This window comes from Rhinopithecus roxellana, chromosome 10 (genome assembly GCF_007565055.1).
Source record: "Rhinopithecus roxellana isolate Shanxi Qingling chromosome 10, ASM756505v1, whole genome shotgun sequence".
NCBI lineage: Eukaryota > Metazoa > Chordata > Mammalia > Primates > Cercopithecidae > Rhinopithecus > Rhinopithecus roxellana.
In genome coordinates, this window is record NC_044558.1 from 87,516,169 (window position 1) to 87,528,598 (window position 12,430).

At 41.9% G+C, this 12,430-nt stretch overlaps 1 protein-coding gene across 7 annotated transcripts in view; it reads left to right on the plus strand.

The window, feature by feature from the left end:
• TAOK3 (TAO kinase 3) overlaps positions 1-12,430 on the plus strand; it is a 235,342-nt gene that overhangs the window by 174,403 nt on the left and 48,509 nt on the right. For all 7 annotated transcript variants that reach the window (XM_010368266.1, XM_030939977.1, XM_030939973.1 and 4 more), the window contains 2 exons: positions 3,932-4,099; positions 6,535-6,741. In XM_010368266.1, coding sequence (XP_010366568.1) covers positions 3,932-4,099; positions 6,535-6,741 — 375 coding nt within the window. The remainder of the gene's footprint in view (positions 1-3,931; positions 4,100-6,534; positions 6,742-12,430) is intronic.

Consider the following 12,430-nt stretch of genomic DNA (forward strand, 5'->3'; position numbering starts at 1 on the left):
CAAAAAAAAAAAAGAGAGAGAGAGAGAGATTTGGGCTGAAAGCTGTGGCTCATGCCTGGAATACCAGCGCTTTGGGAGACCGAGGTGGGCGGATCACCTAAGGTCAGGAGTTTGAGACCAGCCTGGCCAACACAGTGAAACCCCATCTCTACTAAAAATACAAAAAGTAGCCAGGCGTAGTGGCGCACGCCTGTAATCCCAGCTACTGGGGAGGCTGAGGCACAAGAATCGCTTGAACCTGGGAGGCGGAGGTTGCAGTGAACTGAGATTGCGCCACTGCCCTCTAGCCTGGGTGATAGAGTGAGACTTTGTCTCAGATTAAAAAAAAAGAGGTTGGAATGGGGGATTAGTGGCATGTGGTATCTGTTGCAATGAATGATCATACCTGTATTTTAGAAAGATAATTATGGTAGCAGGACACCAGAAAATCACCACCACCACCCACACCCCCTGCAGAAAAAAAGTTTTAAAGCCTGAGTTGCAACTGTAGCTCTTCCACTAATTAGCTGTGGAAATCACCTAACTTCTCAGGGCCCAAATTTCCTCACTTGAAAAAGAAAAATTTTCTTTTCTCTTTTTTTTTTTTGAGACAGAGTCTTTCTGTGTCACCCAGGCTCAATTGATTCTCATGACTCAGCCTCCCGAGTACCTGGGACTATAGGCGGGCACCACCACACCTGGATAATTTTGGTATTTTTTATTTTTATTTATTATTTATTTATTTATTTTGAAACAGAGTCTCTATCACCTAGGCTGGAGTGCAGTGGCATGATCTAGGCTCACTTCAGCCTCCGCCTCCCAAGTTCAAGCAATTCTCCTGCCTCAGCCTCCTGAGTAGCTGGGACTACAGGGACGTGCCAACACGCCCTGGTAATTTTTGTATTTTTAGTAGAGATGGAGTTTCACCATGTTGGCCAGGCTGGTCTTGAACTCCTGACCTCATGTGATCCCCCTGCCTCAGCTTCCCCAAGTGCTGGAATTACAATTGTGAGCCACCATGCCCAGTCCCTAATTTTGGTGTTTTTAGTAGAGATGGGGTTTCGCCATGTTGGCCAGGCAGCTCTTGAACTCTTAGCCTCAGGTGATCTGCCTGCCTTGGCCTCCCAAAGTGCTGAGATCACAGGCATGAGCCACCATGCCCAGCCTTGAAACAGAAAATTTTCTAAGAGGCATTCCCATTAGAAAATTCTGTGACGTTAAGTCATATCTTTAAAAGTTTACTAAAACCCTATTCGCTCTTTATAATTGTAAGCACTGGAGGAGTGAAACGAGGTTTCACTATGTTGCCCAGGCTGGTCTTAAACTCCTGAGCTCAAGTGATCCACCCGCCTCAGCCTCCCAAAGTGATGGGATTACAGGCGTGAGCCACCGCACCGCACCTTGGTCTATTCTTATTATAACTTGCCTCAATCCTCACCCCCATATGCATTAGCCCTTGAAAAACAGACTTGTGAATATTTTATTTTCTATTTCTGTGGTCATATAGCGTATGCTTGAAAATATGCCAGCTGTTCAATTTATCCAGAGGTCAAAATTCTGGCAACTTCATTTCCCCAATAAGAAAAAGGGTCTCTGAGGAGTGAAAACAACTGCTCTAAAGTACATAAATTATTCTTGATACAAACGTCCCTCACTTTCAATATTATTAATGATTGTTACATAATCTGGTTTCCTAGTTTCTCAGCCCATAGCAGGTTAGACAGAGAATAACAGTGGAGAAGTAGGCCTGGCGTGGTGGCTCACGCCTATAATCTAGCACTTTGGGAGGCTGAGGCAGGTGGATTGCTGGAGATCAGGAGTTCAAGACCAGCCTGGCCAACATGGTGAAACCCTGTCTCTACTAAAAATACAAAATTAGCTGGGTGTGGTAGCGCGCATCTGTAATCCCAGCTACTCGGGAGGCTGAGGCAGGAGAATCGCTTGAACCCAGGACTTGGAGCTTGCGGTGAGCCGAGATCGCGCCACTGCACTCCAGCCTGGGCGACAGAGCGAGACTCCATTTCAAAAAAAAAAATTTAAACAGATAGGCTGGGCGCGGTGGCTCACGCCTGTAATCCCAGTACTTTGGGAGGCTGAGGCGGTCGGATCACAAGGTCAGGAGATCGAGACCACGGTGAAACCCCGTCTCTACTAAACATACAAAAATTAGCCAGGCGTGGTGGTGCATGCCTGTAATCCCAGCTACTCGGGAGACTAAGTCAGGAGAATTGTTTGAACCCAGGAGGTGGAGGTTGCAGTGAGCAAAGATCGCACCACCGCACTCCAGCCTGGGCAACAGAGTGAGGCTCCATCTCAAAAGAAAAAAAAGAATAGACTATACTCTGCATTGCTTTGGCTTATTATATAGTTTCAGATTTAAAAGTTACAAGCCTACCTACTACTTTTTAAAGTTCTGGTGATTTTTTTATTACTTATATGATAAAGTAAACCTCAAGAATTCTCGTATGAAAAGATACTCAACATTCACTAATCATTAGGGACATGGAAATGAAAACCACAATGAGCTGTCACCTCACACCTGTTAGAAAGGCTATTATCAAAAAAGATAAGCGATAACAAGTGGCAAGGGTGTAGAGAAAAGGGAATCCTTAATATGCTGTTGGTGGGAATGTAGATTGGGGTTGCCATTAAGGAAAACAGTATGGAGGTTCCTCCGAAACCCAAAAATCAGAATGTTATTCATTCCAGTAATCTCGCTGCTGGTTATACACCTGAAGAAAATGAAGTCAGCACCTCATAAATATATCTGTGCCCCCATGTTCATCACAGCATTTTTCACTATATCCAAAATAAGGAAACAGCCTATGTGTTCATCAGTGGATGAAAGGATAGAAGAAATTATGGTGCATGTGATATAGATATTTAAGACTCAATCATATATATGACTGAATAATATTATATTTATTACATATTTATTTATTTATAATATTTATTACATATATAGTCTTTAAAAAGAAAGTGGTCCTGCCATTTGCAGCAATACATGTAAACCCAGAAGACATTATTCTAAGTGAGATCAACCAGACACACAAAAAAATAGTGTACAGTCTCACTTATATGAGGAAACTAAACAAAAGAATAAAACACAAAATTAAAGGTGGTTGAAAGAGATGGGGAATGGAAAGATAAAAGTCAAACGGTACAAAGTTTTAGTTACGTGGGATAAATAAGTGTAGAGATCCAGTGTACAGCATGAGGACCATAGTTGATAATACTGTATTATATCTGAGAAATTTGCTAAGACTAAAGATTTTCGGTACTTTCGCCACCAAAAAGTAACTGTATGAGATCACAGATATGTTAATTTGCTTAACTGTAAAAATCATTTCACTATTTGTATGTGTATCAAAACATCTTGCCATATACTTTAAATATAAACAATTTTTTTTTTTTTTTTTTGGAGACCAAGTCTTGCTCTGTCACCCAGGCTGGAGTGCAGTGGCGGGATGTGGGCTCACTGGAAGCTCCGCCCCTCCAGGTTTAAGCAGTTCTCTGCCTCAGCCTCCGGAGTAGCTGGGACTACAGGCACGTGCCACCACACCTGGCTAATTTTTTGTATTTTTAGTAGAGATAGGGTTTCACTATCTTGGTCAGGCCGGTCTTGAACTCCTGACCTCGTGATCCACCCGCCTCGGCCTCCCAAAGCTCAGGGATCACAGGCATGAGCCACCATGCCTCGCAATGTGTACAATTTTTAAAAAGAATTCTCATATCCGCAAAACGGGGCTTAAGGAAGAAGAAAAAAAAGCATAGCTATCTCTTTATGAGATTTACAAGATACGAAAGGGCACATGACATGAAAATCATATTTTGTTATTTCTGTAATATCCATAGAACTATTTTATGATTCTCTATTTCCTTTGATATCTGTACCTTGCACCTAAGGATGTTTCTTCATTATCAATTTATTTTTTTCTCCTCCCTCAATCAGCATGACTTTGTTCGACGAGACCGGCCAATACGTGTCCTCATTGACCTCATACAGCGGACAAAAGATGCTGTTCGTGAGCTAGATAACCTACAGTACCGAAAAATGAAAAAAATACTTTTCCAAGAGACACGAAATGGACCCTTGAATGAGTCACAGGAGGATGAGGAAGTAGGTTTAATTTATTTTAGCAGGTACTTTTAGAATGCCCACTATGTGAAAAAGTTCTAGACTGGGCACTCTGAAAAACTTTTGAGGATAAAAATTAATTGATGCTGTCTGCCTTAAGAGACATGAAGGGTTTTACAAGAGATGTTCATAAAATAACACTTATATAAGGCAAAGTATGAAAAGTGCTACAGAGGTGTTCCCCATTGCAGGGGTCCATCATGGGGAGAAAATAAGTCTGCTGGTGGGATTAGTGAAGGTTTCCTGGAGGACATAATGTGGGTGGTTTCTGACAAATGGGCATAGAATATTCTAGACTCAGAAAGGTGTGGTGCTTTAGGAAGATTATTCTGGCAACAGAGTGTAACATGGATTTGAATGGGCAACATCCTGGCTAATAGTCCATGCAAGAGGTAATGAGGGCAGTGTCAATGCGAATGGGGAAAGGGGAACACTTTTGAGAAGCATCGTAGAGGTAGATTTGATAATCCATGGCTTCCCATTGACAGTGACAGATGAGGAGAAGTTTAAGGTGACTCTGAGCATTTGAGCCTGGGTGGCTAGGAGCATGTCAATACCAAGAACAGAGAAAATGAACCAGGGAGAAAGAGTAGGTTTAGGATGATTTCAGTTTCGTGCCTTTTGAGTTTAAGGTCCTGGCATTATATACTCTTGCTGGTATACAGATGAAGTTTTCAATTAGAGAATCCTTAATGACCTTAGTAAAAGCAGTTTTACAGGACTAGGTAGAATGAATAGTAGATTACTGGGGTTGTATAATTCATGGGATTTGATAAGGGGGAGACAGCAAAAAAAGTAATTATGTTAAGATTCCGAAATTGGGTTAAAAAGGAAAAGTAAGAGTGGGCAGCATGTAGAGAGGTCGATAAATATAAGACAGGCTTCTGGCCGGGCGCGGTGGCTCAAGCCTGTAATCCCAGCACTTTGGGAGGCCGAGACGGGCGGATCACAAGGTCAGGAGATCGAGACCATCCTGGCTAATACGGTGAAACCCCGTCTCTACTAAAGAATACAAAAAACTAGCCGGGCGACGAGGCGGGCGCCTGTAGTCCCAGCTACTTGGGAGGCGGAGGCAGGAGAATGGCGTGAACCTGGGAGGCGGAGCTTGCAGTGAGCTGAGATCCAGCCACCGCACTCCAGCCTGGGCGACAGAGCCAGACTCCGTCTCAAAAAAAAAAAAAAAAAAAAAAAAAAAGACAGGCTTCTTCATCTTTAAATGCAGTAGAGATGGAGCCAGGGCAGAGTCAGAAGGTAGAAGAAAGGGATGTAGTTAAAGAGGCAGGATTTCAGAACGTAGACAGAATAAGAACAAGAGTATTAGTGGAGGAATTAGCCTTGAATGAGAGAAAGGACTCTTCTCTCTCTAAGTTGAAATACAAAGGAAGACAAGAATGAAGAAGGAATGTATTTTAGCTTTTTAATAGAAAATAAAACATAAAAGTATTTTATCAATAGTTCTAAAAATGAAGCTCAGAAAGTTGCATTGAACTATAAAATTTCTTGATTGCATATTTAGAAATGATCCCCTTTAATTGGGAAAATAAGCCTATTAAAAATATAATGTATTATCTTCCATTTTATATTACCCAGTAATTTTTTATATTGCCATGGCTAAGTAACAGTTTATTGAAGTTATATGTGTACAGTATGGTTCTTTGAGAACAAGGTTTATTTGTAGCTAAATGGATTTAATTATATTATTCAATCTTATATCAAAAGATATCCCACTGTGATGGATAAATTATATGTTCTGATTATTTTACCACTTTTCAAATAGTAGTCTTTGGGCCAGTAGTGATGAATACCAGTATTATTTAACAGATACATTTAATAAGATTACAGAGATAAGCATGATAGAATTGCTTGAGGGAGGCAGACTAATTACCTGTCCAGGAAAGTAGAATTAATATCCCTGCTTAGATATGAAGTTACTCAATAATAACTTGCCGAGGAAGCATATTGCTTGTCAAATATCTGAAAACTCTTTCCACTCTACTTGTTCAAGTCACCACTGCTGTATTTGCAGATATCCTAGAACTCACCTGTGTAGTGGCCGGCAGTCTTCCTCTAGCTCCTTGATGTTCTAGAAAGTCCCTTACAAACCTGGCTTGATTTTGCTGACTGAATAGCAACACGATAATATGGTAGTGTGTATGACAGGGGAAAGCCCTGGGATGGCAGCATTTGGAGCCTTATGACCAGATGTCCAGAATGGCCCCTGGGGAAGGTATAAGAAGCGAATTTGAGATGTCTGAAAACGGTGGAGGAGTAGTGGAGCCAGTACATAAAAAGTTCATCTTTGCAGATTTGGCAGAAAAGCAACTTGACACTACAAAATTGAGTGTGCTTGATACTTTAGTCAACGGATTGACTCTTTATCTTCAGTCTTTTCTAACCTCAATGCCCCATTTTTATAGGACAGTGAACATGGAACCAGCCTGAACAGGGAAATGGACAGCCTGGACAGCAACCATTCCATTCCAAGCATGTCCGTGAGCACAGGCAGCCAGAGCAGCAGTGTGAATAGCATGCAGGAGGTCATGGATGAGAGCAGTTCTGAACTTGTCATGATGCACGACGATGAAAGCACAATCAATTCCAGCTCCTCTGTCGTGCACAAGAAGGTACGTTTCATGATACCCTCCACAGAGGTGAGCTTTGTCAATCATAGTGAATCCAGTTCAAGTCACTTAGTTTCCAGATGTTTCAGTTACCTTTTTGCAACTGCAGTATGGGACCACACCTGGCATGAGACAGTTTTCTTACAGTCAAAAAGTAACAAAGGACTACACAGCCTACATCTGTGCCTGTTTCTTCATATCCCTCTCTCATTACTCTGATGTCCATCATCATCAATATATAAGTTGAAGAATTTGGTAAGTCCTTCTCTAAACCAGTAATCTTAATACTGTAGACCTTAAGTCTTCCTGAGCGTAACCTGTTGGTTGTGCCCTTTTAGAAGTACGTTCTTTCAAAAGTATGTTTCTTGGCTGGGCGCGGTGGCTCATGCCTGTAATCCCAGCCCTTTGGGAGACCGAAGCAGGCCGATCACCTGAGGTCAGGAGTTCGAGACCAGCCTGGCCAACATGGCAAAACCCCATCTCTACTAAAAATACAAAAACTTAGCCAGGCACGGTGGCACACGCCTATAATCCCAGCTACTCGGGAGGCTGAGGCAGGAGAATCACTTGAACCCAAGAGGCGGAGGTTGCAGTGAGCCAAGATCGCGCCATTACACTCCAGCCTGGGTGACAAGCGAAATTCCATCTCGAAACCAAAAAAGTATGTTTCTTAATCTTTATTCCCAACATACCATTTGTTTTAGAGTCAGTTTCTACTATTTTCTACCATTTCTTGGATTGACGGTTTATAGTTCTTCTAAGGCTAGCTCTCTACCAGCTTAAATAATTTTTATTTTTTATCATGATGCACAATGACAAAAGCATCATGATAGGGTCTTGTTCTGTCACCTAGGCTGGAGTGCAGTGGCATGATCATAGTGCATTATAACCTCAAACTCCTGGCTCAAGCCATCCTCCCCACTCAGCCTCTCAACTAATTAGGACTACTGGTGTGTGCCACCACACTTGGCTAATTTTTTAAATTTTTTTGTAGAGATGGGGGTTTCACTATGTTGCCCAGGCTGGTCTTGAACTCCTGGCCTCAAGCAGTTCTTCCACCTTGGCTTCCCATGCCTGGGGTTACAGGCATTCACCACCATACCCAACCTTAAATTCTGACTTGTGAGTGAATTATTCTGTTTTTTATTTTTGTGCTCTTTTCCAATTAAAAATTCTCATTTCATACAAGGCTATGAGGATTCATAAGTTGAAATACTTTATGAAAAATATAATTCTTTGTAGGAATTCTTCAAAGATATTTTGAGAGACCTTAGATAAACAGTCCATAATATGGAATTATAGAAGAGAATCCCTTATAATCTTTTTTATTAAGTATATGTAAGAAATGTATGCACTTGTTTTAATGAGTGCCAGTGATCACATTCTAACTCCAGTGAGACAGCATGTTTAAGAATTATTTTCACTTCTGTTGGCTGTACTTTTTTTTTTTTTGAGATGGAGTCTTGCTCTGTTGCCCAGGCTGGAGTGCAATGGCATGATCTCGGCTCACTGCAACCTCCGCCTCCCACGTTCAAGCGATTCTCCTGCCTCAGCCTCCCGAGTAGCCCTAATTATAGGCACATGCCACCAGTCTCGGCTAATTTTTGTATTTTTAGTAGAGACGGGGTTTCACGACGTTGGTCAGGCTGGTCTCGAACTCCTGACCTCGTGATCCACCCACCTCAGCCTCCCAAAGTGCTGGGATTACAGGCGTGAGCCATCGCGCCTGGCTGTAGTTTTTTCTTAGGAGAAAAAGTAAAAAAGGAAAGGTAGGAAACAATATATTGATGCCCAGTCATGAATAATGGAAGACACATGTTTATTTTCTGGAACCAAGTAACTTATTCATTTATTCAACAAATAAAGGGAGGGAACCTCTACTATCTGCCAGGAAATATGGTGGACCCTGCAGATCCAGAGGAAATGAAACAGACATTGTGCCTGCATGGAGCTTATTGTCTGCAGGGGAGATTAAGCAAGTAAACACACACGTAACTATATACAATATGTAATTCTGAAACTTGTAGCCGGGCATGGTGGCTCCTGCCTGTAATTCCAGCCCTTTGGTAGGCCTAGGAGGGTGGATCACTTGAGGTCAGGAGTTCAAGACCAGCTTGGCCAACATGGCAAAACCCTGTCTCTACTAAAAATACAAAAAAATAGCCGAGTATGGTGGCATGTGCCTGTAATCCCAGCTACTTGAGAGGCTGAGGCAGGAGAATTGCTTGAACCCAGGAGGCGGAGGTTGCAGTGAGCTGAGATCGTTCCATTGCACTCTAGCCTGGGCAACAGAGCAAGACTCCGTCTCAGAAAAAAAAAAAGAAAAGAAACTTGCTTCAGGTAAGAGGACTTACTCCAGCAGAGAGTAAGGAAAGCCTACCTGATGAGGTGACATTTAAGCAGAAATTTCAAAAACAAATAGAAGCTAGCCAGCTGGTGCAAGAGATGGGAATGAGTGAGAAAGCAACAAGTACAAGAGCACTGAGACAGAGAGAACTTTATATGTTCAAGGAAAAGGGGAAGGCCATAGAAGCTATGGCTGGTGTGCTACGTGGACAGTGCATCAGGACCAGAGAGACAGCAAAGGATGCAGATTACCGGGAATGCATGGAAACAATTTGAGGAAAGCAAAGATAGCAGACAGATGCAGAAATCTACCAAGAGATCGCATTATCAGCTGGTGTCCTTTCAACATGGGCAAGTGATCATGTGTTTGAAGATTGAAAAAGAAGGTTTTGCTGGGCTGTCTTTTCGGAGGAAGCGATCATGAGTGCTGACAGGTCTGGCACTTTCCTTTCTATTACCCCTGGGGCTCTATGAGTATAGGGAGCAAAAAAGAGGAATTCAGTTGGATCTTTTTGCTCCAGGATTTCTCAGATAGGCAACCAGAATTAGAAGAAAGACACCACTGGCATAATCAACAAGAAAGAAAACCCTGGTCTGGAACTCATGGGATTTTAATTTTATTTTTGGCATGCTGCCACAGACCTACCTTGTAATAATATGAGTGTTTCAATACTTTTCTCTCCCTGATGTGATGAACAGATCAGATAGAACAAGAAGAACAGATAAAATTTATATTCTGAAGTAGAAGATAATTGTATTTGATGCACAAAAAATACATAGGTCAGAAAGAATTTAAGTTATATCTTTCTATTTTATTATGAAATATGTAGAGGAAATATGATGGAAGAAAATCAAAACACATTTGCAAATAAAACTTTGGATGAGTTACCTTTAAAATGTAAGAGAGCTCAAAAAATAGAATATTTATGAAAACTTAATGTTAAATATGGTATCTTTTCATGAACTCTATTGAGTTCTTATACCTGAGCTTTAAAATATGTTATCTTTAAAAACAATAGAAATAAAAATTATTCATAAAGTTTATAATGGGTGGTTTACTCAAATTCCTAACACTTTTTCACTTGGGAACATAAATAGGTTTTTTAACTCTCAATAGAAAATTTTGTGTATTAAACTTAGGAATGAGGAAATTAATTTATAGTTATATCTGCCTCTGTTAGTTTTATTTTACTTTGGACAAGTAACAAACCCAATACCTAGAATAGTGCCTGGCACAGCATAGACACTCAGTAAATAACTGTGGAATGAATGAATAGACCAACAAAACCAAAAAAAAGGCAGGGAATAAATTAATTACCAAATATTAAATATCATACTCTACCGGTTCATTGAACATAATGGATCAAAAGGGTTAAATAATCTTACTATCTTTACAGTTTGAAAAAGTTAAATGAAAGTTAAATGAGGGCCGGGCGCGGTGGCTCAAGCCTGTAATCCCAGCACTTTGGGAGGCCGAGACGGGCGGATCACGAGGTCAGGAAATCGAGACCATCCTGGCTAATACGCTGAAACCCCGTCTCTACTAAAAAATACAAAAAAACTAGCCGGGCGACGAGGCGGGCACCTGTAGTCCCAGCTACTCGGGAGGCTGAGACAGGAGAATAGCGTGAACCCGGGAGGCGGAGCTTGCAGTGAGCTGAGAGCCGGCCACAGCACTCCAGCCTGGGCGGCAGAGCAAGACTCCGTCTCAAAAAAAAAAAAAAAGAAAGAAAGTTAAATGAATACCCAACACAATAAGAATGTGCTTAATGAATGCCAATATATATGAATATGGGAGAAGGAATCTTTTGTCCCTTGATTGTTATAATCAAGCAGACATATCTTTTCTTTTCTTTTTTTAATTTTTTGAGACAGAGTCTCACTCTGTTGCCCAGGCTGGAAGTGCAGTGGCGCAATCTCGACTCACAAGCAGACATATCTTAAATTAGTCAAATTAATTTGACTAATCAAATAGTCAAAACAGATCTGAAACAGATTACCATTTTAGATAGGAAGTAAATTTGCTTTATCAAAGAAGAACCTTAAAAAAATAAATAAAATGAAATCCATGAGTAGCTAGTGAGAGCATGACTTGCAGTTAACTGCTCTGCATCCAGAATAAAGATGGCCTGATTTTAGCAGGACGGTTCTACCACAGATAAGCCCCCAAAATGTAAAGTGGGACAATGAAAATTTTCCTTTGACATCAGAATGCCAGGTTACTTACTCTCCAGTCCTTGCCTCTGCTCTGGTCTTTCCCGGGCCCTGAGGGGATTCTAATCCAATCTTTTTTTTTTTTTTTTTTTTTTGAGACAGAGCCTTGCCCTGTTGCTCTGTTGCCCAGGCTGGAGTGCAGTGGCGCGATCTCGGCTCACTGCAAGCTCGGCCTCCGGGGTTCACACCATTCTCCTGCCTCAGCTTCCTGAGTAGCTGGGACTATAGGCGCCCGCCACCACGCCCGGCTAATTTTTTGTATTTTTAGTAGAGACGGGGTTTTACCATGTTAGCCAGGATGGTCTCTATCTCCTGACCTCGTGATCCGCCTCTGCCTCCCAAAGTGCTGGGGTTACAGGCGTGCGCCACCACGGCCAGCCCAATCCAGTCTTCTTTTTGAGCAAGAATGATGATTTGATAAGGCTAAAAGCATATTCTGACAAAGTAAACTTCAGGTACTTATTTTCCCCCTGGCTAGTGTTGCCACGCTACTTCTTTCAATAACAAGAACATCGCCACATCTCTAGACTAGTAGTTCTTCAGGAACCTTTTTTTTCACCTACCATGTAGCACAGTGTCTGTTACATAGTAAATGCTCAATAAATGTTCTGTGAACTAAATTGAAAAAATTGGCCTAGGACACAACTCCACACCTCAATTCTTGATTATTCACAAGTGACTCTGGTACAAATTTTTAATCCAGATTGTTTCCTTGTTGCCATCTAACCTGCTTCTGAGCCTCCATCCATTCCTTTTTTTTTTTTTTTTTTTTTCCTGAGACGGAGTCTCGCTCTGTCGCCCAGGCTGGAGTGCAGTGGCCGGACTCACCTCACTGCAAGCTCCGCCTCCCGGGTTCGCACCATTCTCCTGCCTCAGCCTCCCGAGTAGCTGGGACTACAGGCGCCCGCCACCTCGCCCGGCTAATTTTTTGTATTTTTAGTAGAGACGGGGTTTCACCGTGTTAGCCAGGATGGTCTCGATCTCCTGACCTCGTGATCCGCCCGTCTCGGCCTCCCAAAGTGCTGGGATTACAGGCTTGAGCCACCGCGCCCGGCACATCCCATTCCTTAAAATCATTGTGTATAGAGCCATAGCAAATAATATTTTAATATTGTCCTAAGCAACAAAGTCT